The following is a 26,395-nucleotide window of genomic DNA, read 5'->3' as shown; positions in this document are numbered from 1 at the left end:
ATTATTGCATAGAAGTATAAAGTCCTTGAGTAGCTGCTCTCATGCCTTAATGCCATGCGAAGTTGTTTGAAGGCCTCCTTGAGTGGATAAATCTTTTCCGAACAATAAATTCTCCTTGACTCCTCTCTCCCAAAGGATAAGGTCGTGATCCTTCCATAGGTGATCACTTTTAAAGAATATTTCTCTCAACTCCCCTTCTCTTTCTAGGCCTAGCCTCCATAGGTCACCTAGGGCATCATTTTTATTGCATTGTAGCCATCCAAAAAAAATTGATCTCTTGTCCATAACTGCGTCAGGGTTTCCTCTAGAGAACTGCCAATTTTGAAGAAATTCTGATGGTGGGATCTTGAGATATAGAAAGCCCTAGCTCAAGGATCGTTTCTTTCCCTAGGTTTCCCTTGGCTAGTGTCCTTACTAAGATCATTGTATTCAATTCTCAAAAGAAAATTTGTCCTTTGATCCTCTTCTCTTCCATAATTAGGTCAAGACCTCCCTTGGTGAATCAACTCCACTCCCTTGACCTAATTGAGGGTCCACTTGGTCCTTTGTGGTCCCGCAACTTGTTAACTCTAACTCCAAAAAGATCACATAGAAGCTAAATCTCCATAAGGATTTTCGGGTTTAGGAACTTCCGTGATGAGACATATACCCAAACCCTAGTCTTCAGAATCCCTTTAGCCCTTCCTAGAGAGCCTTTCGCCTTGCTTCTCAAGAAAGAAACCTATCTAATTGAGCCTCTTTTGTAAATAGGCCTTAAGGAATCATTCTCTTATTTTATCATACTATATTTTCTTGTGATTTCTCTCACACCGAAACTCCTCCCATCGGCGAAAGTCCATAAAGGGCAGGCAGTCTTCGTCGAGGTGACAGTGGGCTATCACTCCATTATTGCCCTTGATCTAGTAGTTGCTCTACAGGATCCCCTCCTAGGACCCCTGCTAGTTTGAGCGGTAATAGGTCCCAAGGATGAATTCCCACTTGTCTTAACTATCTTTATTTCTTGAGATTTGAGTGGGCTCTCCAAAAGTGGAAGCTTAAAATCTTCATGGTGTAGACCTGAGTTATGATGCTCCTCAAGCTCATGTGAGTTAATGGGCGCGTCATGTGTCTCCTTGCCAACCATGGCCCCTTCAACTAATTGTTTATCTTCTGCCTTGATCCACCTCATCATCCCTGCATAATTCCAATGAATTCCCATTGATTTGTGCATTTCTCTTAGTTGACAGAACTCCCAAAAGGAGAGGGACACTAAATGTCATGTCCTAATGATTGGTATGCCTTCCAATTTGTTGCCAATAACTCCACATCAGTTGTAATCATGCCTTGTCATCTTGATGCATCACACATAATTTTGAGGATAGTGGATTTGTTGTATAACTAAGAATGCCCTTGATTCCCAAATGTGATATGAATCGATGTTTTAAAACCAGGCCAATCTGAATCGGACTCGTCCTGGTTGATCGAGCCGGACCCTTGCCCTGGCTGACTCGATACAAAAGCCGGTTCGAAGGTCGGTCCGCTATCGAACCGGCCAAGTCGAACACTGACTCGGCTGGTTCGGTAACGAACTGGTCAGCTCGGTCGAGCCCGTCTTAACCAGCTGAGCTGGTCCACGGCAAAAAAGGGAGGGAAAGACGGACTTCAAAAGCGATTTTTTTTGGGTTTTAAGTTTGTGTCACTTCATCTACCCTCTCCCAAGCCTATAAAAGTTACCCATCCCCCTCACTTTTCCTCACAGCTATCTCATTGCATTTGTGTGAGCATTTGTGAGGAGTTTGTGAAGAGTTGGAGTTGGTTTTTGGAGCAACAGTGAGGAGCCTCTTAGGCAATCATTGGAGCAACAGTGAAGAGCTTCTTGGGCAATCATTAGAGCAGCATTGAGGAGGCTAGAGCCTAGAGGTTTTTTTTTTTCACTTCTCACATCTTCCCTTTCCTTTTTTCTTTTTTTTTCAAATCTAGAAATTGAAAAGAGTAGTTTTTCTAAAAGAAATGAACATTGAAGAGTTTTTTTTCTTTTCATTTTCATATTTTTGTCCTTTCATTTCCAAGTCCAAATATCAGAAAATGGCTCCTAGAATGAAAAATGTTGCTTGGGCATATGCTGAGATGATTGATAATCAAATGCATTGCAAATTGTCTTCAAAAAATTAAGGGAGGTGGAGGGGGCATTCATAGGTTGAAACAACACTTGGCTGGTATTAGAGGCCAAATTGTTCCATGTGCAGCACTAGCAAAACAAATTGGGGATATTAGGAAGGAGTTGCTAGAAAATTTTGAGAAGTTTGAGGAAGAAAAAGCTAGGCAAAAAGAAATAGAGGCTGAAATAGGGAGGAAGAGGAGTATAAAACACATGATGGTTGCCAACCCCAATTTTGATTATGAGGGCTCTTCATCTATCCCTTGCACTGATGCATCCAACCCCTTTCACTATGTTCCTCCCTCTTTGGAGTATATTCAAGAAAAGGGTAAGGGTAAAATTAAAAATAAGGGTGATATCAAAAGTTATTTCACAGTCACACCCTCCTCTCCCTCTGATAGTGCACATGGTCCTCAAGCTAATAGAGGTCAAATGCAACCTACTTTAGATGACCATTGGAAGAAAGAATTGAGAGAAATTGTCTGTGATTACATAGCTAGATGGTGGTATGATGTTGATATCCCCTTCAATGCTTCTCGTTCACCATATTATGAACCTATGTTTGATGTCATATTTGCTACTGGAAAGGGCTTCAAAGGCCCTACTATGCATGAGTTAAGGGGATCTCTTTTGCAAAAAGAGGTTATGTCCATTGATGAATATTTGAAAGATTTCAAAAGCTCATGGGCGAAAAAAGATGTACCATCATGTCAGATGGATGGACCAATCAAAGGAACCGTACCATCATAAATTTTCTTATCTTTTGCCCACGGGGAACTTTGTTTCTAAAATCAGTTGATGCATCTGATAGGGTGAAATATGCACACTTGTTGTTTCAGCTTTTGGATGAGGTTATTGAAGAGGTAGGGGTGGCTAATGTTGTTCAGATCATCACAGATAATGCCTCTAACTATGTTCTTGCTGGTAACATGTTAGAGGAAAAACACAAAACCATCTTTTCGACCCCATGTGTTGAACATTGCATAGACCGCATGCTTGAGGATATTGGTAAAATAGATTGGGTCAAGAACACTATAGAGCATGCCAAAAGAATAACAAAATATATCTACAACCACTCATGGATTTTGAACTTGATGAGGAAAAACACAGGGGGCAAGGATCTTGTTAGGCCTGTCATCACTAGATTTGCAACTCATTTTTTGACATTGCAATCTATGCTTTCCCAACATAGAAACTTGCAGAGGATGTTTTCCAATGATGAATGGAATGAATGTCAATGGGCTCGCAAACAGGATGGCAAAGATGTGAGAAAGAAAGTTAATGAAGAAATATTTTGGAAAAAGGCAGCAAAGATTGTGAAGGTTGTTGAGCCACTAGTTAAGGTGTTGCGGTTGGTGGATGGGGAAGATTGGCTATGGGCTTCATTTATGAGGCTATGGATCAAGCAAAGGAGCAAATAAAGGCAGCATACAAGGATAGAGTGGCTAAGTATGGGCCCATTTGGGAAATCATTGATCAAAGATGGAATAATCAACTCCATTGCCCTATACATGCAGTTGGGTTTTTTCTGAACCCAAGGTATCATTATAAAGCTCTAGAGGTAGAAGCTTTGACTAGGGAGGTTAGAGATGGATTGATTGAGTGCCTTGAGCGCATGGTCCCTAAGGAGAGTGACCAGCTGGAGATACACCGACAAATCACTTGTTTTAGTAGAGCCACAAGTACCTTTGACAAGAACCTAGCAAGGATTGGATTGAGTGCCTTGAGCGCATGGTCCCTAAGGAGAGTGACCAACTGGAGATACACTAACAGATCACTTGTTTCAGTAGAGCCATAGGTACCTTTGGCAAGAACCTAGCAAGGATTGCAAGGGAAGCAGATGAGCCAGGTAAACAAGTTCAATTTTCAAATTCTTATTTTGTTAAATTGTTTATAATTTGAAAGTTGGATATAATTTGTTGAGCTAACTCATTACACAACTATTTTTTTGTAGCACAATGGTGGGAGGCATTTGGTAGCCATTGTCCTTAATTGTAGAAGTTTGCAATCCATATTTTGAGTCAAACTTGCAATGCTTCTGGGTGTGAGCGCAACTGATCTGTCTTTGGGAGGATCACACAAAGAAGAGAATCCGTTTGGAACAAAAACGGTTAAATGATCTAGTCTACGTCCAATACAACCTCCGGCTAAGACGCAACCAATTATTGAACAAAATACCTGATACAGATCCCAATTTGTAGGAAGATATTGATCCAACATCAGATTGGGTAGTGGAGAGTAAACCAACAAAGTTTGACCCTAATGAGGATATTGGTCTTGATTTGGATTTAGAGATGGAGGCATTACTTGAACATAATGTTCAGTTAAATGCATCTCCACTAGTACCAGGCCCAGCCCCAAGTCCTCCAATTGCAAGCACTTCCTCTACTCAGCCATGACACAAGCACATAGCTCGTCTATCTCAGCGTGCAACTGCTGCGCCTGCTAGTGCTACTACTTCTACAATTGCAGTTGGAGATCTTGATGAGGAGGAGGAGCCATGGGTTTCCCCATTTGACTCTGATTCAGAGTCTGAGCCAGAGGATGTCGGATTATCTAGCAATAGCGACTAGTCACTAGTGATGTTTTGTTGTAGAGGCCATTTAGAGCCTCCTTGGTTATGTGTTGTTGTTCTGATCTCTATATATTACATGTATTGGACAGTGCACTGAGTGCCATTTTGATATAGTAGATATATTCATGAGCATACTTTGATCATATGTTGACTTCTCTCTATATTCTAATACTTTGAATTTGGAAACATGAATGAAAATCTTTAAAATTATGTTTTTTCATAAAAAAATAAATATTTAATGTATTTTTTACAAAGACTGAATCATTGAAATCAACTAGGCCGAGTCGATACCGAGTCGGAGTCGACCCTCGGCCGGTTCGGAGTCAAAATCGAAGTTTTAAAACTATGGTATGAATCAGTTGCTCCCCCACATCAATTATCATTTGTTGCATCGTGATCACTTCATTCAAGGTTACTGCCGTGTTGTTTGATTTTAACCTTTCTCTGGATCACTTGGTTTAAGGCCCACAGTTGGCCAAGATCATGCTCTGATACCACTGTAATGTCCCCTCTTGGAATTCTCCCAAATTATCAATAAATTTCTGAATGCTAGGGTGCTTCTTCAATGAAAGGTTTTGTCAAATATATATTGAATATACTGTTGTAGGTGTCTTTCTAGTGGTTGTTTTCAATTAAACATGTACCATGCTCCACATATATCCAAAAATAACTTTCAAACTAACATGAACTGACTTGCATTGAAGCCAGAAAATTCATATAGAGCTGATACGAGCCTACATGGCAGTGAATATAAGCTAGAACAACCCTTTCCTTCTGATTTAAGTAAAGAACACACAGTGCACCACAAGAATAGAAGAACCTAATTTTATTTCAGCGTGGAACCTTCAAAATATCAGCCACATTTATGAGGTAATCCCACATATGCAAACTCAGAAATTTGACCCACAAAATGTCTGTAGATGCACTCAGTAGTATTTAGTTTCAAATAAACAATACACAGTGACAATGGGATACCAAAGTAACACTTCAGAACAATCTTATATGCTTGGACTAAACTCAGAAATTTGCATGTTGTCCATACAAGTCCATATAAAAATAAATTGAGTGCAAGCAGTCATCCCATTACATTGGCAAAGCAGATACAGCGGGTAAATGGAGTAGGAGATCCTGGTAAAAACTCAGCAGTGCAAGCTTCAATATATTAGGCTCTTATTGGCACTATTCCAGCTGTACAATACTCAGAAAATAAAGTTCAGGTACAGCAGTAAGTTTCCAAGCAAATATCAGTCCAATAATGAGGAACTCGTGGTCCTGTGGTCAATGCAACTTCTGCACAGTCAATGTAATTCTCAGCCTCTGAATTTGGTTCCTTTTTAGTCACATTCAGCATACTATGACGGACTTGGCTCTCAGCAAAATACAAAAGTCAGCCCCAATGCATGGACAATAATGTATGTAGCCAAATGTGATGGGTTCAGCCTATAAAGAGAGGAGAAACTCGTCCTCTTTCCTGCAGTGAGAAGCTCGACCCAATGACCAGCGAACTCAGCCAAAAGATACAATAAATCGGCCCATTCTTTTAGCTTGAATAACTTGGCCTCTGATCAAAATAATTTGGCCTCTTTGGAGATGGGTTCGATCTTGAAGTTTGGCAGTGGATTTGTCCCTCCAAATTATGCTTATAGGCTTGGAAATTCAACCCCCTTACCTGCAATTGTATCTGAAATAAACCCAAATGGAAGATCTGAAATAATCTTCCCAACAAGCTAACTAGGGTGCCACTCAAAGTCCACCGAAATTAGCTAGAGTTTCTCTTGAAACTCGCTTGAGCTTCTTCACAATGTCAAATAGAAATGATAGAATAGAATCCCCTCCAAATGAGTTCAATCCTCTATTTATAATTCTCCCTTGAGCCTCCTCCTAGCTTCTAGATTCTCCTTTTTCCCAATTATTTTATTGGTGGGGCCCATTTTCCACTAGGAGACTTTTGCCGCCATTTTGAATAAAATAGTAATTTGCCTCCTTTTTCAATAAAATATTAATTTGCTGTCATTCTCCAATAAAATAATATTTTACCTTCCTTCTCCAATTAAATATTATTTTTCCGTCATCCCATTAAAATAATAATTTCTCCCTTCTCTCACAAAATTATATTTTCCCCTTTTTAATATTATCCAAAAATTTGCAAAACTCCTAAGTGATTTTTGCATGCACAAAAATTTGGGGACACCACATGGCCCAACTAATAAAATACAACATTGATCACCAACCTCACTGCACTCTCTTGGACCCAACACACACTCACTAAAAAGCCTCTCTCAATCTTGTGCTAATGTCGTGTCTTAGCAACTCAAATTAGGCTCAATTTATAACTATCCTAAGCTAAGATTGATGGCCAAAATTAACTCGTCAAGATAACTAAATATAAGTGACATTACTTTAGTTAACTATCGTACTTTTAGCTTTCTCTACTTTAACTCAAGTACAAGTCACAAATTTAGCATGCACAACACATCAACATGCATTCAACTCGCACACTCTACATGTTGAATGCAAGCTCCTAACGAGGCAAATTAAGGTCCTTCTAGTAAGACAAAAGACTAGAAGTACCTTCTGAGCTACAAAACTCAACACTCCCTCTTGGCGAGGGAGGTACTTCTGGAAGAACCTCCTCCACCTAGATCAATCTCCAAGTCCATCTCAGTATCTGTATATGCTCCTCAGACACTGGAGACTATCTTGCTACCTAATCTGAAACTTGAGTTAAGAACCTGTCACATCTAGCCATGTTCCTAGTATCTGCTCCTAAGTATCCATCAATGTCATATCATACCAGCTGAGGTTCCTGGCAGTACATGAAGAATCATTCTTCCTCGCCACTTGCTCCCTCTTGGAAATTGACACTAATCCTATATCCAATATCCCCTCGGATATACCCACAAGTTGTCCCAACAACTTGTATGATTGCCCCTGTCTAATGCCAAGCACTACAACTGCATCCAAGGTCACTCCCTCTGAATATAGAAGTACCTATCCATCCCAGAACAAAACTCTATATCTAGCATTCTCCAAGGTTGATACTGAGAGCATGTGTACCATCAAGCCTGGAATAAACAACATCCCTATCACCTACAGAGATCCTCCTAACTCTAGTTGGAATCTAACACATCCAAACCCCTTCACTACATGTGTGGTGTAAGCTCCACAAAACACACTGCAGTCTAAGCTTGTCTCTGAAATACTGCATAGCACTAACCTCATCCCCATCATGTGACTAGAAGCTCTACTGTCCACTAGCCACAACCCATTGTCCCATACACAACAGTAATATTATCAGAAGCACAAGCAACTAGAGAAAATTTCTTCTCGAATTCCTTCGTAAAGTCATCAACCTCAATTGATGTTGATGCAGCGACCTGATCCTCCTTCTTCTTCTTGTGTGGACACAAGCTCACATAGTGACCAGTATTGTGACAAACAAAGCACTTCACTTTGCTCATGTCCTTCACGGAAGCAGATCCCCCACTCCCCTTTACTTTACCTTTGCCCTTTCTAGCAAGAGCAAAATTCTCCTCATCATCCTTTCCATCATGTTGGCCTACAGTTTTGGAATGTCTCCATGTCTCCTCCAATATGAAGTCATCCCACAATTTATCCCAACTGGGAAAATTCTCCTGTGGCGATCCCATCAAAAAAGGCATCCCATTTCGGAGGAAAGCCACTTAAGGTTGATCTTACTAACTCTTCATTGTCAATAGTTTCCTCCACTGCTGCCAAATCATCTCTAATTTGAGTGATCCTGGTTAGGTATGATGCAACTGTGTCAATTTCAGACATGGCATTTCTCAATTTCTCCTTCAACACCATCTTTCTGTTTTGGTTTGTACTCTGGTACAACTTGGTTAAGGATGCCCACATCTCATAGGCATACTTCTTCCCCATCACATGAGGTATAACATGGTCTCTAATGGAGTCCAGGATTATTCTCTTGGCCTTCATGTTTATCTTATTAAATGCATCCAACTGAGTAGGATCTGTAGGAATTGGGACAGCCTTCTCCATGATGTCCCACAACTCCTACTCCTCAAATAACAGAACAATCTGCTCTTCCACGGGTTGAAATTTCCTGCCCCATCCAACCTTTCCTCGTAATGTAGCCTAATAGCCATCTCTGTCAAACTGACCAACAATTAACTTTTCACACTCTCTACACACTACCCAAGCCCGCTGCCTGGGCACTTCTCACCCGTGTGCGACTTACTGCAGCACTTCTCCGCGTACATCATGAAGGTTGCACACCCTTGCAGCCCTACTTCTTACATCTGATGACTATCCCTTTGTGAGCTATGAGAGCGAACTCGAGCTTCAGCCTTTCGCCTACTCAAATCAATATGCGGACTAGTACTTCATGCCACAACCGGTCCCTACTATCTTTTCACAACCAAAAGAAAAATTCCGACCACTGTTTTCTTGTCAACCAGTCAACTAGCTGGCTCAAACTGTTAAACTAGTCAATGGTTGCATGTCACAACCAAAGATCCATAAGTCTTGCCACACATGTGCACAAATCTGGTTGATGTTATTACTCCTTGATTTCATTAATCATATTCACTTTACGTAGTTGAATGGTGACGTGAATGATAACATAACTCATACTTTGGAATTTTTACATTTCATTTTTCCAAGTCAATGGTTAAGTGTGAATCCAATATCTATCTCTTTCCATACATGAGCACAACTCATTGATCTCATTTTCAGTAATCGGTTGCTCTGAGTTATATGGTTGTTCCATAAGCATAAGCAAAATTGGATGTAACCTCTTTCCACATTAATTCAAAGTCATTTTCAACATAACACAAGCACATTATGTAACTTGTATAGAATTTAAAGCTTGTTCTAATTAAGTGGTTTAATAAACAACTTGCACACTTAACTAGTTTTCAAACCTTGAGAGTATGTTTAATATTAAAATCGCTAGATTTCTCTGGTTTGTCAAACCAAGCTACGAAAACACTCATCCCATAGAACGATTTAACTTTGTTGACTAATAGGGTTTCCCCCCTTGACTAGGACATCCATTTCTTTTGTCTAAAGAGTGGGGCAAGGCTACCGAGGTGAAAGTAGGTGGCTTGCTGGGAGTTGCCTCTAGGTTCTCCTATTGGGGGGTGAAGACTTTTCCCTTTAGGAGAGAGTTTGAGCAGTCACATGGAGCGCTCCCTTGATCTATGGCTTATTGGCACATTTTGAGAGGAATCTCAATGAGCATTTTAGAGAAGAACATGGTACATACCTTGAGAATGCATATGACACGGTCAATCAATCCCTATCCTAAGGAGCATTTTGCATAAGGAGAGGACAAGTGGCACCCCAACTTATTTGTCTCTTTATTTTATTATGTATTGTTGACTACTCTTTTGGAGGTTGTTCTGAGATATTATTTTTTATTCTTCCTAGGAGAAATCATGGATCTAGACTTTGTGTTAAAATTGGCAACTAGGGCCAAACTCCATGTGGGTCATATTATTTATGGCAGTTGATATTTTTATTGGATCCCTCTCATTGAGAGGTGTAGGATTGATCTAAAGATCATCCGATTCCGATAAGTATTTATGAAGTTATGAATTTATTTATGTTATGGACAAATTGTTAAGTCGGCCAGCAACTTATGTAGGCTCAGAAGCCCAATAGTCATGTCTATTCAACCTCTACGTTTTAGTATAAATAGAAGAGGACTTCAAGTCATTTCTACACACACTTGGATCTCTTCCTCTCTCTACTTGTCTTTGGGTTTTAGTAGGAGGAGAGATCCTAAGGAAAAGCCGAAAATGCCGAAACTGTTGGAACTGCCGGAAAAGCCGGAACTGCCAAAATAGCCGGAAAAGTCGAAAAAGCTAGAACTGCCGGAAAAGCCGCAAAAGCCGGAAAAGCCGAAAAAGCTGGAACTGCAGGAAAAGCCGGAAAAGTTGGAAAAGCCAAAACTGCCAGAAAAGCCGGAAACGCCGAAATTGCCGGAAAAGCCGAAAACGCCAGAAAATCCGGACAAGCAGGAAATGCCAGAAATGTCGGAACTATCGGAACTGCTGGAAAAGCCAGAACTGTGGGAAAAGCCAGAACTACCGAGAACTGTCGAAACAGTTGGAGCATCTGTCTCCAAAGGAAGGCAGCATGATGTATGAGATCATGGGCAGCATAATAAGCAGCATGATGATATGAGCATGGGCAACATAATGATGCATGATGATATGAGCATGGGCAGCATAATGATGAATGAGATCATGAGCATGGGTAGCTTGATGATGAATAAGACCATGGAAGATGCAGCATGATGAGCAGCATGAAGATGAGAGCAGCTCAATCATCAAGGTTCAACACATGTGACAATACAGCAAGGTGTCACACAGTAATGTGCAGCAAATAGATGAGATGCAGCACTATGATAGGTGAACAAGTCACCTTAGAGAATCAGTTGAAGCAATATGTCTTCAACTGATCTCATGATGATATCAAAAGTCAAAGTGATTGACTTCTATTGTAAATGTACTATCTCTCTCACTTTCTCTGCTGAACTTTGAAGAACATAAAAGAAGAATTGATCAAGGGTTTCCCCACATTGTGGGGTTTGTCCCTGGCTAGCGCCACATCTTGTGTCCTCTTGTCTTGGCTTGTCTTCTGCGATTTATATTTATGTTCTATCTGCAGTTTACTTTATGTTGATGTGATTGCTAATGTGGAAAAGAAATTTAAATAAATTGCTCTAGCATAGAACATACCTAAAATTAACATGGTATCAGAGCTGAGGTGAAGACAATGCCCAAGCAAGAGTGAAAGAGCAATCACCAAAGACAATAGGGACAAGACAAAAGGATCAATGAGTTCCACATCTCTCTTCTAAGTTCGCTAAGGGTGAAGTGGAAGCAGAGAATATTATCAGAATGGCACAACAAAAGATCACTTCATTGGGAAGTTCAGATCTAAGGGTGGAAGGAAAGGCAGATGCCTTGGTTGCAATAAGTTCGGCCATCATGCAAAGGAGTGTCCAAATAGCAGAGACACATCTCTTGATGAAGATAACAATCATTCCAGGGACATCTTCAATGATCAGAGGAATGATAAGTAATGCAAGTCATCAAGGAAATGGTCGACTCTTCAAAGAAAGCAAGGAACCCCAGAATCTCTTTTATGTACCTGATCGCAAGAAGAACCTGGTGTCCATCTCGGAAATGGAAGTTTAAGGTTTCAGGGTGGCACTCATCGATGGAAAGGTACGTGTTTGAAAATAGATTTTTCAAAGATGTTTTAGAGTTCAGGGTTGTATCAAGTCCACTGGGGACCATGTCCATTGACTCAACACCGGAGGTCTGTGAGTCAGATGGTGACCGGGATGCCTGAATTCAAAAAGAGCATGAAGGTACATGTCTGAGATGTACCAAAGGAAAATATTACAAGGGGACCATTCCCCTCATGTAGCAAGTCCACAGGTTTGGAACAACCCGTGGAGTTTGAGATTCATGAACAAGAATCTCATGTATACAGGTGGAAGAAAGCCCTCTATGGCTTGAAGCAAAACACCCCAGGCGTAGTATGAGAGGATTGATAGCTATTTGATGAAGCTGAGATTCACTAGGAGTGAAACCGATCCAAACCATTACCCGAAGGTTGTGGATGATAGACCTCTCATACTGGCACCTCATAAGGACGACCTATTTCTGACAGGTGCAGACCCTCTCATTTGCAGAAGTAAGAGGGAGTTGGATTCCAAATGTGGAATGATAAACTGCAAGCCTGTGACTACCTTGAGGATATTAACTTTTAGAAGTTATATGGTAGTAATGTCGAACCAGATTTGGGAAATGCCTCTGAGTTTCATAAACTCAATCACGTTGATGTTCTTGGTGAACTTCCGTTCGGACATATGTTTTGCAGTTAGCATGGTGAGCTCATATTTGGTTGAGCCTCACTAGATTGGTGCCAAGAATCCTCTGAGATATCTTCGGGGCACAATCTCTCATGGATTGAGATACACTGTCGGAAATATGAAAACTGCATGATTATTCGAATGCTGACTGGGCAAGCAGTGTGGAGGATCACTAGAGCACTTCTCAGTGCTAGTTCTCTTTGGATTCTGCTTCAATATCATGGATGAGCAGGAAGCAGAAATCGGTTGTTATAAGTACCACCGAGATCGGATACATAACTACAAGTATGACCTCGTATGAAGTTGCCTAGTTGTGGAAACTCTTCAATGAGTACACATGATGAATACCACTGTGATTCTCTGTGACAACCAGAGGTGGGATTCAATTATTGAGGAATCTCGTATTCAATGATTGCTCCAGCAGATAGACATCAGATACTGTCTTATCTGGGATATGGTAATTCGATGAGCAAGGAGGCTCCATCGCACTGAGATGATGTATAGGTCGCTACACTTTGTCAGAGCCCCGGGAAAAATCAAATTTGTGATTTTCCCGAATGACTTACAGTCGTCGAGAGACCCTTGTAAAAGGGTCCTGCATGTTGCATACATTGAGCTCTGGGAGCTCTGGGGGCTTGCGTTCTTACTGGAGCAACATACGACCACAGGGTGACTCACCCTCCCCTGGTGGTGCGCACTAGGACAAGATGATTTGCTCTCATATGGACAGGATGATTTGCTCTCCTGTGGACAAGATGATTCGCTCTCTTGTGGACAAGATGATTCGCTCTCTTGTGGGACAGGATGATTCACTCTCCTGTGGACAGGATGATTCGCTCTCCTGTGAACAAGATGATTCGCTCTCTTGTGGGACAAGATGATTCACTCTCTTGTGGGACAGGATGATTCGCTCTCCTGTGTAGCAGGATGATTAATTCTCCTGTGAGGTCTGGATGATGTGTTCTCCATGACAATTGTGTAGCAGGATGATTAATTCTCCTGTGAGGTCTGGATGATGTGTTCTCCATGACGATTATGTAGCAAGATTATTAATTCTCCTGTGAGGTCTAGATGATGTGTTCTCCATGACGATTGTGTAGCAGGATGATTAGTTCTCCTGTGAGGTCTGGATGATGTGTTCTCCATGACGATTGTGTAGCAGGATGATTAGTTCTCCTGTGAGGTCTGGATGATGTGTTCTCCATGGCGATTGTGTAGCAAGATGATTAGTTCTCCTGTGAGGACAAGATTGATTAATTTCTCCTGTCGAGGCATCCTACCCATGCAATCTGGGACTCATGGGAAGTACCTCTCATCTGATCAATGAGCAAGGAAATGAGGATAGGGACCATAGTAGTACCGATGGACGCATCGTTGTATCTACCGTACTCCCTATGCTAGGATGACCTTCATTGATCTGGGATCAATGATATTGGTTTGGGACCAATGGTAGGAGTTGTACCCACTATGACACTGACTTCGGGTCAGTTGAGGACTGGTCTGGGACTAGTGGTACATACTCTGAGACTGACTTCGAGTCAGTAGAGTACTGGTCTGGGACCAGTGGTAGGAGTTCTACCCACTATGGCACTGACTTCGAGTCAGTTGAGGACTGGTCTGGGACCAGTGGTACATACTCTGAGACTGACTTTGAGTCAGTAGAGTACTGGTCTGGGACCAGTGGTAGGAGTTGTACCTACTATAACACTGACTTCGAGTCGGTTGAGGACTGGTCTGGGACCAGTGGTACATACTCTGAGACTGACTTCGAGATAGTAGAGTATTGGTCTGGGACCAATGGTAGGAGTTGTAACTACTATGACACTGACTTTGAGTCGGTTGAGGACTGGTCTGGGACCAGTGGTACACACTCTGAGACTAACTTCGGGTCAGTGGAGAATGGTATGACACATTCTCGATCAATCCTTCTTCTTCATGGTTCAGCAAAGCTAAGTTGAGCAGAGCAGAGCCAGCAAAGCTGAGCAGAGCCAGGAGAGCTAAGCAGAACAGAGCAAAGCCAGCAGAGTTGGGCAGAGCAGAGTAGAGCCAGCAGAGCAGAGCTGGGCAGAGCTAGCAGAGCTGAGCAGAGCAATGCAGGGCACTAATGGCAGAGATAGTACAGTTGGACATATGGATCAGCGGATGGAGTTCTCCCTAGTTGAGAGGGAGTGTTAAAATTGGCAACTAGGGCCAAACTCCATGTGGGTCATATTATTTATGGCAGCTGATATTTTTATTAGATCCCTCTCATTGAGAGGTGTAGGATTGATCTAAAGATCATCCAATTCCAATAAGTATTTATGAAGTTATGAATTTATTTATGTTATGGACAAATTGTTAAGTCAGCCAGCAACTTATGTAGGCTCAGAAGCCCAACAGTCATGTCTATTCAACCTCTACATTTTAGTATAAATAGAAGAGGACTTCAAGTCATTTCTACACACACTTGGATCTCTTCCTCTCTCTACTTGTCTTTGGGTTTTAGTAGGAGGAGAGATCCTAAGGAAAAGCCGAAAATGCCGAAACTGTCGGAATTGCAGGAAAAGCCGGAACTGCCAGAATAGCCGGAAAAGTCGGAAAAGCTAGAACTGCCGGAAAAGCCGGAACTGCCAAAAAAGTTAGAAAAGCCGGAACTGCCAGAAAAGCCGGACCTGCAGGAAAAGTCGGAAAAGTCAGAAAAGCAGGAAAAGTTGGACCTGCCGGAAAAGCCAGAAAAGCCGAAACTGCCGGAAAAGCCGGAAACGCCGGAAAAGCCAGAAATACTGGAAAAGCCGGAAAAGCCGGAAATGTCGGAAATGCCAGAACTATAGGAACTGCCAGAAAAGCCGGAACTACCGGAAAAGCCGAAACTACCGGAACTGCCAAAACAGCCAGAGCATCTGTCTCCGAAGGAAGGTAGCATGATGTATGAGATCATGGGCAGCATAATAAGCAGCATGATGATATGAGCATGGGCAGCATAATGATGCATGATGATATGAGCATGGGTAGCATAATGATGAATGAGATCATGAGCATGGGCAGCTTGATGATGAATAAGACCATGGAAGATGCAGCATGATGAGCAGCATGAAGATGAGAGCAGCTAAATCATCAAGATTCAACACGTGACAGTACAGCAAGGTGTCACACGGTAATGTGCAACAAATAGACGAGATGCAGCACTATGATAGGTGAACGAGTCACCTTAGAGAATCAGTTGAAGCAATATGTCTTCAACTGATCTCATGATGATATCAAGAGTCAAAGTGATTGACTTCTATTGTAAATGTACTATCTCTCTCACTTTCTCTGCTGAACTTTGAAGAACATAAAAGAATAATTGATCAAGGGTTTCCCCACATTGTGGAGTTTGTCCCTGGCTAGCGCCACATCTTGTGTCCTCGTCTTGGCTTGTCTTCTGCAATTTATATTTATGTTCTATCTGCAGTTTACTTTATGCTGATGTGATTGCTAATGTGTAAAAGAAATTTAAATAAATTGCTCTAGCATAGAACATACCTAAAATCAACACTTTGTTTAATATTATCCTATTGTTGAGGGTTTTTGAGCGCAATCCCTACATAAGAGAAGCTCCCTCACTTTTGATGGATTGTTGAAGGATTGAGCAAAGAACTCATTGGCCAAGTATTGAAGATCTTTTCAAGGTAATGTATGATCATGGGTATTTTTTTCATGTGTGATTCTTCATTTTGCATCATATTGCCATTTCCATTGGCTGGAAATTACATTTACTTGCTGCTACAAAGGGCTTGAATTCAATGGAAAATTTTGTCATCTAAAGAACGACATTGGTTGAGGTGTTTCCTAGCCTTTTCCCTTGCTTATTTTTGTTGTTAAACTAGTTAATTTATTGCTGTCATTTCAGGGAAAAGTAGGGAAGATTTCTGGATGTTAGCAAGATCAACCCTTTGAAGTCATGCATGATTATTTTAGGAGTAGGAGCACCTTTGAAAGGGCCCTCCTGAGATAATTTTCTGCAAATCTTAGATAGCATTCATAGAGAGATCCTAGCATGTTGTCACAGCATTGTCTATTATCTCCATTCACGTATATTCGAACCCTCTAAATACCCTTTGACTCCATTCACCCTGAGTTGATGTTTGGCACTAGTCTTCCTCTCAACCACCCAAAAAATATAAACTAAAACCCTTTTATTTTGCTTGTTGCTAAATCTGAAATAAACCCTAGGTTTACATCATAAATCAGATTTAACTGTCTGGGGATTCCCCCCTTGTGTGAAAGGAGAGCCAGCCTAAAGAGAGTGAAGGAGTTACCAGAGTGACATAGGATAACCCTTCTACACTTGTGTTTTAGCGCTTCACCACTTAAACTGAAAGTTTGGGAGGCAACAGTAACCATACAAAGTCTATCTGATCATATGAGTCAATCTAAACCAGGTTGCATCTAATAGAAATCTGGATTTATTTTAGTATCCTGATAAAAGTTCATTAAATAACACCACAATGAGATAAACCCCACATTTAAGAGTGGTCTAAGTTTTAGAAGAAAAGAAATAATCATAACAGTCAGAGGAAATGAGTAACATGTAGCTGTTCAGGACGTAATGGATATCAAGCTTGCTGGCTTATACTAGAGATGTTAAAACATATATGCTAAAAATGGGGAGAAATACAGAAAAGGTACAATATGCATTTAAGTTTTTAGAAATAAAAATCAAATACCTGAGTATTTTGGGGCAAAAAGGATAATTCAAAGCGTCCTGGATAAATAGCAAGATTAGCCATATAATTTTCTGCATCGGCACTCCAAATGATTACTCAAACTGGATCAGAAAATACTGGAATATTCTAACCAACTGGCAATACATATTCTAAACCGTTCCATTAGATCCTTATTACAGTTTTCTGTTCAAGAACTGTCAAATGACTCAACATGAATGCTACTTACGCTTCCCAGAACTCCAAATTCCTTGGCAAAGAGAACCCTGGACAAGTTTTGGGGCATCAACTGACGCAGCCTCTCCTTGTACTGTAGTGGATTCAAATGCCACACCAACTTGAAGTACACAACTGCTCTTATACACAATTACCAAAGCTTGGCAGCATGTTATATTTGCGAGAGACTCCCATACCCTGCTCTCAACCCAGTCCCAGTATCAGTTTCCATCGCACTTACAAACTGTTCAGCTGGTTAAAAAAGAGAACTGAAGGTGAATAAAATCTTGGGTAAGCCCAAGATATTATTTAGAAGAAACTTCTATAACTATTTCAGCAACAGACTCTATTAAGAAGCATACAGTTAATCAAGAATAATGCATAGCTACTTATGCCGCATAAATTGATCTTTCACATGTATCTACTCAGTTCTTGTGAAATGATTTTCGTGAATGTTATCTAACTTCATGTAAATTGATTTTCATCCTCCATAACTTCTATACTAGATTTTAAGGCAGAGACAAAAAAAGACCACATGACCAGATGGAAAGGAGGCATTCATAAGTGGCAATTGCTGCCTTACTCTAGAAGTTTACTCTCTATTATGGACATGACAGTTGACTCCAGTTTTTCCTATAGCTTTGTCAATATATAAGTATAAATGCAAGAACTGACCTTTACAATGAGAACTCGTTGTCTCTCTCTTTTTGGTTTTGTTGACCACTGGAGTGGCACCTGAAGATTATCTGAAGACTCCATGCCCAAGGATGTACCAAAGGATGCTTGTACCATCATATATCATCATATTACCAGAGTTTTTCAACTCTATTTCTTCTTCTTATCATTTTCTGTTGTACCCAGATTTCACAAGCCCTACGAGAATGATGTAAAGTGATGTTAATATAATGAGTTTGAGTCATGTAACAAGCCTAGGTAGCTTGCGACTTTGTTATCAGGTGAGTATTACTCTTGGAGGTTTTTTTCACTTGGTTAATTATCATCTCCTTACAAGGACTTAATAATTAATTGAGTTTTTTCTTCCAAATATACCCCAAAGCCGGAGTACGGTTTGATGGTGAGGCCTTGGGTGAGTCCTAGTGTCTAGAGTCATTGTATATTACCATACTAGATCACTCGTAAAGTTCCGTGGAATTTGACTAGGTCTAAGGGGTCAATTTTTAATTTTTTTAATTCCCCGCAAGGCGAAAATTGGAATAAAATTTGTATTTGAAATGTAATAAGTGATGTCTAGAGAAGTTGTATTGGGTATGAGTAATAAAAATTACACCTTTCACCCTCAACTTTCTACTAAGACACGCTTTGAGAGGTTAAAAATGTGTTTTGGACCCTCAAAACCCAATTTTCCTAAGTTTAGTGGGAAATATGGCAATCAATTAAGCAAGAAATAAATTAAAATAGAGGAAAATAAATGCTCCATGTGAGAAAATGACATGGAAATGACTTGGAAATTATCCCAAGTCAAAGAGTTGAGTCAAGGGACATGTGGAGGATGATTGAGCACCTTACATCATAAATGCACCACTCCCACAAGAAAATCAAATTTCTTGCATTTAATTATGAAGCTGCTTACTTGGAAAATCAAACTTTTGGAGGATTTAATGCACACAAAGGAATATTTGATGGAGAATTTCATGGAAACTTGTCTCACCTTAGCTCCACTCCTACACTTGGCATATCCACTTGGAGATTTCGAGTTGCACTTGGAGGCCCACACAGTTCATGATGAGGATATTCGTTGGGCACATTGGGATCATCATTTGAGGTGGCACTTCATGGCTAGTTGGATGGGGAGTTAACTCCCTCTCATTGCAGACTTGGAGAATTTGATTTCTTGATGGGGATTGCTCATGCCACATATGGAGTTCAATTTGGTGGAGGCTCTACAATTGTGCTCTTTCATCCACACTTGTAACAAAACTTGCTCTTCTTGGGATTTCCTCCATAACCATTTGTCATATGGATGCTACATTGGGATTTGCTCCCATTTTCCTATATAATTGAGCCTTGGGCTCTCATTTTGTATCTTTTGTAATGAGCTATTGTGCTTGGGGAAGCTCTACTTCTATGTACTCTTGTTCTTCATTTGAATAAAAAAGACTTCGAGATTCATTCATGGGTGTTTCTCTCTTGGATTTTGTGTTTGGCTCAATGATAGTATAATTCTCTACTTGTGTTTAATTTGATTTCATTTTCTCATATGCTTTTATAGAGTTGTGAATGTATAGTTATCTTACATTTGCAATTGGTTATTTGATATGCTCTAGGCTAGACAACTCTATCTATTTTCATACAAATTCTAGAGTTTTCTTGTCATTGTTTATTGATTTAATCCATATGAGTTAATGTGCATTTGAAGTTTTGTAGAGACTATCTTTTGAATCAACTAGCAAACGTGAGGGGAAGTCTTCAAGAGACCAACCCACTCTTGGCATAGCTTTCAAGGAGCTCCTATCGTTATTTGAATCTTAATAACTTATCTTTCGAGAGTGTTGGTTTTGCAAGGGTCCTTTTGACATAGTTTGTGCTTAAGTCGATTATTTCAAGCAAATCTACATCTTAAACTCTTGTTCTTTCATCTCTTTATCTAGCTAATCAAGAGCTTCTTATAAGCTAGACAAGTGATGGGGTCTTTTCCCATCACTTGATTTAGTTTTTGTATATTATTTTGTAGCATTATCATCCACTTACATGCTCTCTTTTCACACTAACTTTGGTTTTAGTTTTGCAGCCCTAACATCCTTTCTTGTAGGTCCTCTCAAGCTTCAAGACTTATTCCAAGGAGGTTGTGGGCATTAGGAGAGTTTGAGGAGGAGGCTAGGCCGTACATTATTTTGGAGTTTGTATTCTCTAATTGTAGGATCATTTCATCCCTCTTGAGACTCCCATAGCTTGAAGGGATTCTCTTCTTGTTTCAAGATCTCACATTGTATCTTTCCATTAATCCTTGGGTAGCCCTCAAAGAGGTTCTAACCTCATTGTAACACCATAATAATAAATTTTTTTGTTTTTGTTGTGGGAGCGTGGGCCTACCCATTGGAATCCCTACCTCTCTATTTTAGGGAGAGAATCTTGGGTGGATTGACTTGTTGGTTTTAATTTTTCCATTGTCTTTCACATCACATATACATGCTCTAATTGGGATGTAACACAAATCACATTTATTATTTTTCAAGTTTGCTACATGTTTTAAGCTTGCATTACTTATCATTATTGCTACAAGTTTCAAGTCTACATTTCCATTTGCAAAAGCAATCTACTCTTACTTTAAGCAAGCACACTTATTGTTCTTAGCAAAATTGGATGCATTTGGCTTGACATTTGTCTAATTCATGCTTTATTGTTATGCAATATTTCCATTTTGAGTATATTTAAGCATTGTGTATTGGACAAGTTTACTTTTGAAAGCAACCATTTACTTTCATGTCAAGCTAGTCATCTTTTATTTTCTCAAGTTCTTTTTTGCAAAGCCATTGTGGGCACAAATCTCAAGTTCATCTTTCAAAGCATTTTCAATTTACTTTGAGAAAGTTTACAAGCTTCATTTGCTTTAGTTTGTTAATGGTTCATCATCTATCTTTAGCAACTCACAATTTCTCATGAAGCTTATGCATCTTGTGTTTATTTGAGCAACTATACAAGTGATCTTGTGGAGCATATTTAATTGAAGCAATTTTCATCTTTTACATAGCACTTACAATCTCACTTGCATATCATATTAGGCATTCTAATTTAGTTGCATTTTAAAATTAACCTCCAAGCATAAGCTTGGTTGATAGAAATCATAAGAAAAAACTTTCTTGGAATGTTCTTCCAATTGGTACGAAGTAAGGTAAAGGCATGTGACTCTGCAGTTATGAAGGTAGCTTGTCCCCTTGTAAAAACGAAGGCACACAATCACTGGTAAGACTCAGGGGACGGGTATCGTTAATGATACCACTATGTCCTCACCCCCTCTTTCTTACAATCACCCAAATTTTTACCCTTTGGTAAGAGCTCAAAAGGAGGATCTCTCACCTAGATTAGGCATTTAGATTAAAAGTAACCAAGATAATTGCATCCAATTTTAGTTTAGGTGCATTTCATACTAACACATCCTTTTGTTTTACTTGCAAATAACCATTACATTTATCATTTGTGAATATGTGTTGAATTGAATAATTTGTTTTGGCAAGTATCATCTCATTTTATATTTTGTAAGTAGAATTCTAATTGGTTTCCTTTACAAGATATTATTTCCTTGTATGCTTTGGATTAACAAGTGATCATATATCTTGAAAGCATCTTTATATCTTGTATTGATTATTTTATTGTGCTAACATATTTTGTTTCATTTTCAGGATTGTTTGTGCTTCCATTTGAAAACATTTGATTTATTTTGAACAAATATCTTTCATTTTTTAGCAATATTTTGAAGGCACTGGTTTTACATATGCTTATTGCTATCTCATGCATTGATGGTTATTAATGTTGATTTTGACTCACATTGCTCATATTATATTTGTTTGTAATCTCAAAAAGTAATCCATTTCACTCTAACATCTCCTAGAAACCTCACATCTTTTAACTTAGTTTTCCATTTAGGGACCGCCCCCCTTAGCTAACCTAGGAGATAGCTTAAACGGAGAGACTACAGAATAGGTGACAGCCCCTTCTCTTTAATTTTCCACCAACCACACCTTGTGGTGTTAAGGGCTTTTCTCACTAATTGGTAGGTGTGTGTGACGGGCAGCAACAGGTTCATTTTATTTTACTCAAAAATTTATTCCAATACACCTTGTCTTTAGTGTTTTGAAGGTTGAATTTGATAATCACACGTGATTCTATGATGAAGCAAGTAAAACTTTCTAGTTTAAACCATATGTGTGCATTGTGAGTAATTCATGCACTAGTGACTTCATTGTATAAGCTCCGCATTTCAATTCACAACAAAACAATTACTTTATGGTTAGCTTTTTGAAAAGGAACATGTTTGCCTCTTCTCTTGCTCTATAGTAAAAGAAGCTTCTTCCTTTACTCTTCTTTCTTTTCTCTGCACAAAACTTGTAATGTACCAAAGCTATAATAGGCTAACATAATTCCAAAAATTATATAAATTTTCTTTCAGGACTTTTAACAAACAGTTAGTGCACAGTACTTTTGTCAAACAATTGGCAGACAAGGTAGAAACACTTGTAACAACAACAAATATGAGATGCAAATAATTATTCTATTAACTTCTTAGAAGAGTTACAATATTAAATGACATTGTAAAACCTGATACAACTTCAGCAACCCAATCTGATCTTCAAAATAGCAATATCCTCTCCAATAATAAACTTGGAATCTAATACAGCAACTTGGTCCTCTGGTCTGACGATAAAACACAGATCTGGAAGTGGAAAGAAAGGGATTCGACCTGTCTATAAGCTGAGTAACTCACCTCCAAATGGATCTGGAACTCGGCCTCTGAAAGATAAATGAAATGCCCAGAGTTTGACCTCCTTTCCAATGAAGAGAACTTTGTCCAGAAAAATAAGAGAATTCATCATCTGCTACAGCCACTCAGCCCCTTGATTCAAAGAGTAAACCCAGAATAACAAATTCATCCTGCCAACAACTGTGAAGTGCAGTCTCCTCAAGGTCTGTTAGATTTTGTCCTCTAAATGATGATTGTAACACTCAGGATTCAGCCTCTTTGAATATATGATATAACTGGTGAGTTCTCAGCTCCAAATAATTATCAGAACCCTGCTCAAGTACGAATATGCTCGGCTACACAAGGAGAATGTCCTTGGTCTGAAGCAATAAGTGCCTTCTCAACCTCTAACAATACTAATCTCGAACCATTTCTAAAAATGCTCTCAACCTATGCAAGAGGAGGCTCTTGGCCCTCTGGATATTTGATCTCGGCTAGTGACAAGAAAGGGCTATAGACCCTCAGATAAATGCTCTCAACCTCCTTATTTCTAGGAAAATAATTACCCCTCAAATCAGGCAAATCGACCTCCAAGAAGAAGACAGTGTGACCTCTATAGTTTTGTCCTCTGGCTGAAGAAATTGAGTCTTGGATTGACAATAAATTTTTTCCTCTTTGAGTCAATGATACTCGGCCAGCCAGAGGAGGGAATTCGACCTACAATGATAACTCGAACCCCTGCAAAATTAATCCAATCTTCAGAAGATCATCTACAAATAAGCACAATAGAAAGACTGAATAACTTCCTCAAGAAGCCCACTACAGTGGCTATGGAGGACCATCGAAATTGACTATGAACCAGCTAGGATGGCAATAATGTCCACCGAAACTCCAGAAAATGAGAGCATCCTTTGAATGATGTAAAGCAGTTATTACCCCCTTAAGGTGGGGTAGTTCATTGCTCACCAACAGTTGGGACGTGCATGGGTTCCATTAATGACGTGAGCGGCACTCATGGGCCCTAGGAACCAGGGTGATGGCATAATGATAAGGGGTAGAGCTCATGCTTGGCTTTTTCCCACGTGCTATTAAGATTGTCCCGGCCATCTTTTGCATTTTATGATCTTCCTTTTTCTTTTGTTTTTTGCTTGTGGCCATGATATGCTTTTAACTTTCTTTTTGCTGAACCAACCTCCAAGGTAACGTTTCCAAGCCCGACCTAGATATATGGACTAGGAAAAGGGGTGTGTCAGTGCCCTGTGGACCCAATGGTTATGTGGACCCAAAGAAGAAAAATGGTGAAATAAGGCTTGTGATGTGCGGAGGGGAGTGAAAAATGGGGAACAGGAAAACCAGGCGATGCTGCCAAAATCAGGGTTTCCTAAGTAGTGCCCTTCCTAAAGCCATAGGCCAACAAGGGAGATTCCACGAGACTAGAATTGAGGATTAAACCTGTATTTAAGGTGAAGGAACAAAACCATGGTCAAAGCCCTTCCTTCTTCTAAGTCACTCTATAAGCCATGCCCAAAATGCCCAAATGAAAAACAAGCATAAGCACCCGATTACACAATGAAGAACATACCTTTTGGGTTGGATTGTCCACCTTCTAACATATGCTCTCAACAGATGAGCGAGGTAACTTACAATTGATGCAGGGAGCGGAGATAAAGTGGCACATCACATCAGCTACAAGGTGGCTCTTAGGTGTTGTTGGTTGTCGGCTGCAAGAAGATGAATAGAAGAAATTCTCTCCTAGGGGTACCCAATTTTGTGGGCAACATCTGGCTCCAACTGGGACATGAGCTCATCGTAGAGCACATGATCCATGTACTCGAACGGGGAGGTCATGAGAACTGCAGCAATCACCTGGGACGTAGATCTGTGTCCTACACACCACAAAACAGCTATTGGAAGCATGTGTATTGGGCGTACTTGTATTGCACGTGTTTTTCATCAAATAATAAATCCATACAGAAAAGTAAATCTATCTAAGATGCAAGTCTAATCTAAATGCATTCTAATCTAGCATGAGAACATAATATGGTGATATTAGCTATGCAAAATGATATGCAATGCATCCTACACTACCATGCAATGCTAGCATACTATGCATGAGCTAAGTGTAGTCATACAACCAATGTAACTAGCGTATTATTAGACCCATATCATTCCTCCTATCCTTATGATCAATCATTTGATAAATCCAAGAGCAAGCGTAACCATAATCATATGCAGGTTAAGGGCTGGGAAAATAAGAAAACCATACATCATGGAAGGGAGTTATGGATGAAGGGAATGAATCCAACTTGCACCATCTAATCCTTTCTTGTAAACAAAGAATGGAGGATCTAATGATAAAGCTCGTGAACTCCCCTTCAAGAGTTACCTTGGGCATATCATTCTCATCATTGTTCTTAGGAACATCTTGGGAGTGATATGATGAGGAAGATGAGGGAATGATAAGGTCATCATCAGTGTCATATATTGGATCATTGTCAAAACGATGACCAATATCCCATTTGCCCTCTTCTATATGTAGGAATTCAAAAATGTCAACATCATGCAGATTCTAAGGAGCCATTTCCTCGAGTTTCATATAACAACCCAAAGGAGAGTCGCTAGGGTGAATTCAAAATGCCTTTAGAGATGTTTGCTTCACCCCACAAGCATTGACATTGAGGTTCAGTGAAGAACAAGGGCTTCATTCTTCCAATGGAGTCGCCAAATAATGATTTATATTGTCGTTAGGGAAGAAAGTAAACATTTCATAAAGGTAGACTCGCTTCTTCCTCGTCAACGGCGCAAAATGTTACCACAAAATCTAGTAGGCCTTCGAGAGGGAAACCCCACAAGACAAGAACCTAGACCAAGTGCTAACAATGGGACAATGGCCCACTATCACCACAGCCAAGGTCCCTTATTCTTTACGGACTATCACCAATGGCAGGAGTCCCAGTAGGATATGATCACTTAAAATAGATATGCTAGGTATATGGCATAGAGTGATCAAGCTAGAGCTCATTAAAGAGAGAGGCTCAATAACGGTACAAGGCTTCAAAGAAGTAAAACTATCTCAAAGAAAAGCTCAAGAAAAGAAGGCTCAAGACTTAGGGTTTTGAGATTTTCGATGGTGATAAGTATGCAAAAGGTCAAGGCCCAAGAGAAAAGACTTCTTGAGATATACTTCAACAAGTACTAAGCTCATACAACCTTCAAAGAAGTCCTCAAATTGAGGGGAAAATAGACTAGGGTTTCCCTCTTGGAGCAACACCTAGGGCAAGAGATTTTATGGATGCAATTTGAGTGGATGCCCACCAAGATTGGAGGTTAGCTAGCCTAGATCCTAAGTTTGATTTTTAGGCTCTCAAATCACCAAAAATCATCCTCTCTAAAATTTCACTACAAGCCCTAGTTTTTTGCTCTAACCTTAAAAGGACCAATTTTAAGGAGAGAAAATTATGGAGAAAATTTAGGATTGATCACCAATGACTTG

At 39.9% G+C, this 26,395-nt stretch overlaps 1 protein-coding gene across 3 annotated transcripts in view; it reads right to left on the bottom strand.

The window, feature by feature from the left end:
- The window catches only part of CCB4 (cofactor assembly of complex C), a 255,800-nt gene that overhangs the window by 101,490 nt on the left and 127,915 nt on the right, over nucleotides 1–26,395 (bottom strand). For 2 of the 3 annotated variants that reach the window (XM_089423420.1, XM_089423410.1), the window contains exons 5-6: nucleotides 17,500–17,684; nucleotides 17,274–17,344 (exon numbers count right to left, since the gene is read on the bottom strand). In XM_089423420.1, coding sequence (XP_089279546.1) covers nucleotides 17,274–17,344; nucleotides 17,500–17,684 — 256 coding nt within the window. The remainder of the gene's footprint in view (nucleotides 1–17,273; nucleotides 17,345–17,499; nucleotides 17,685–26,395) is intronic. The other variant, XM_089423415.1, reaches the window with a different exon arrangement.

This window comes from Pinus tabuliformis, chromosome 6 (assembly GCF_031772625.1).
Source record: "Pinus tabuliformis cultivar Carrire ecotype Pingquan chromosome 6, CPIR1, whole genome shotgun sequence".
In the NCBI taxonomy this organism is placed as follows: Eukaryota; Viridiplantae; Streptophyta; class Pinopsida; order Pinales; family Pinaceae; genus Pinus; species Pinus tabuliformis.
This window is presented reverse-complemented; position numbering and strand designations above follow the sequence as displayed.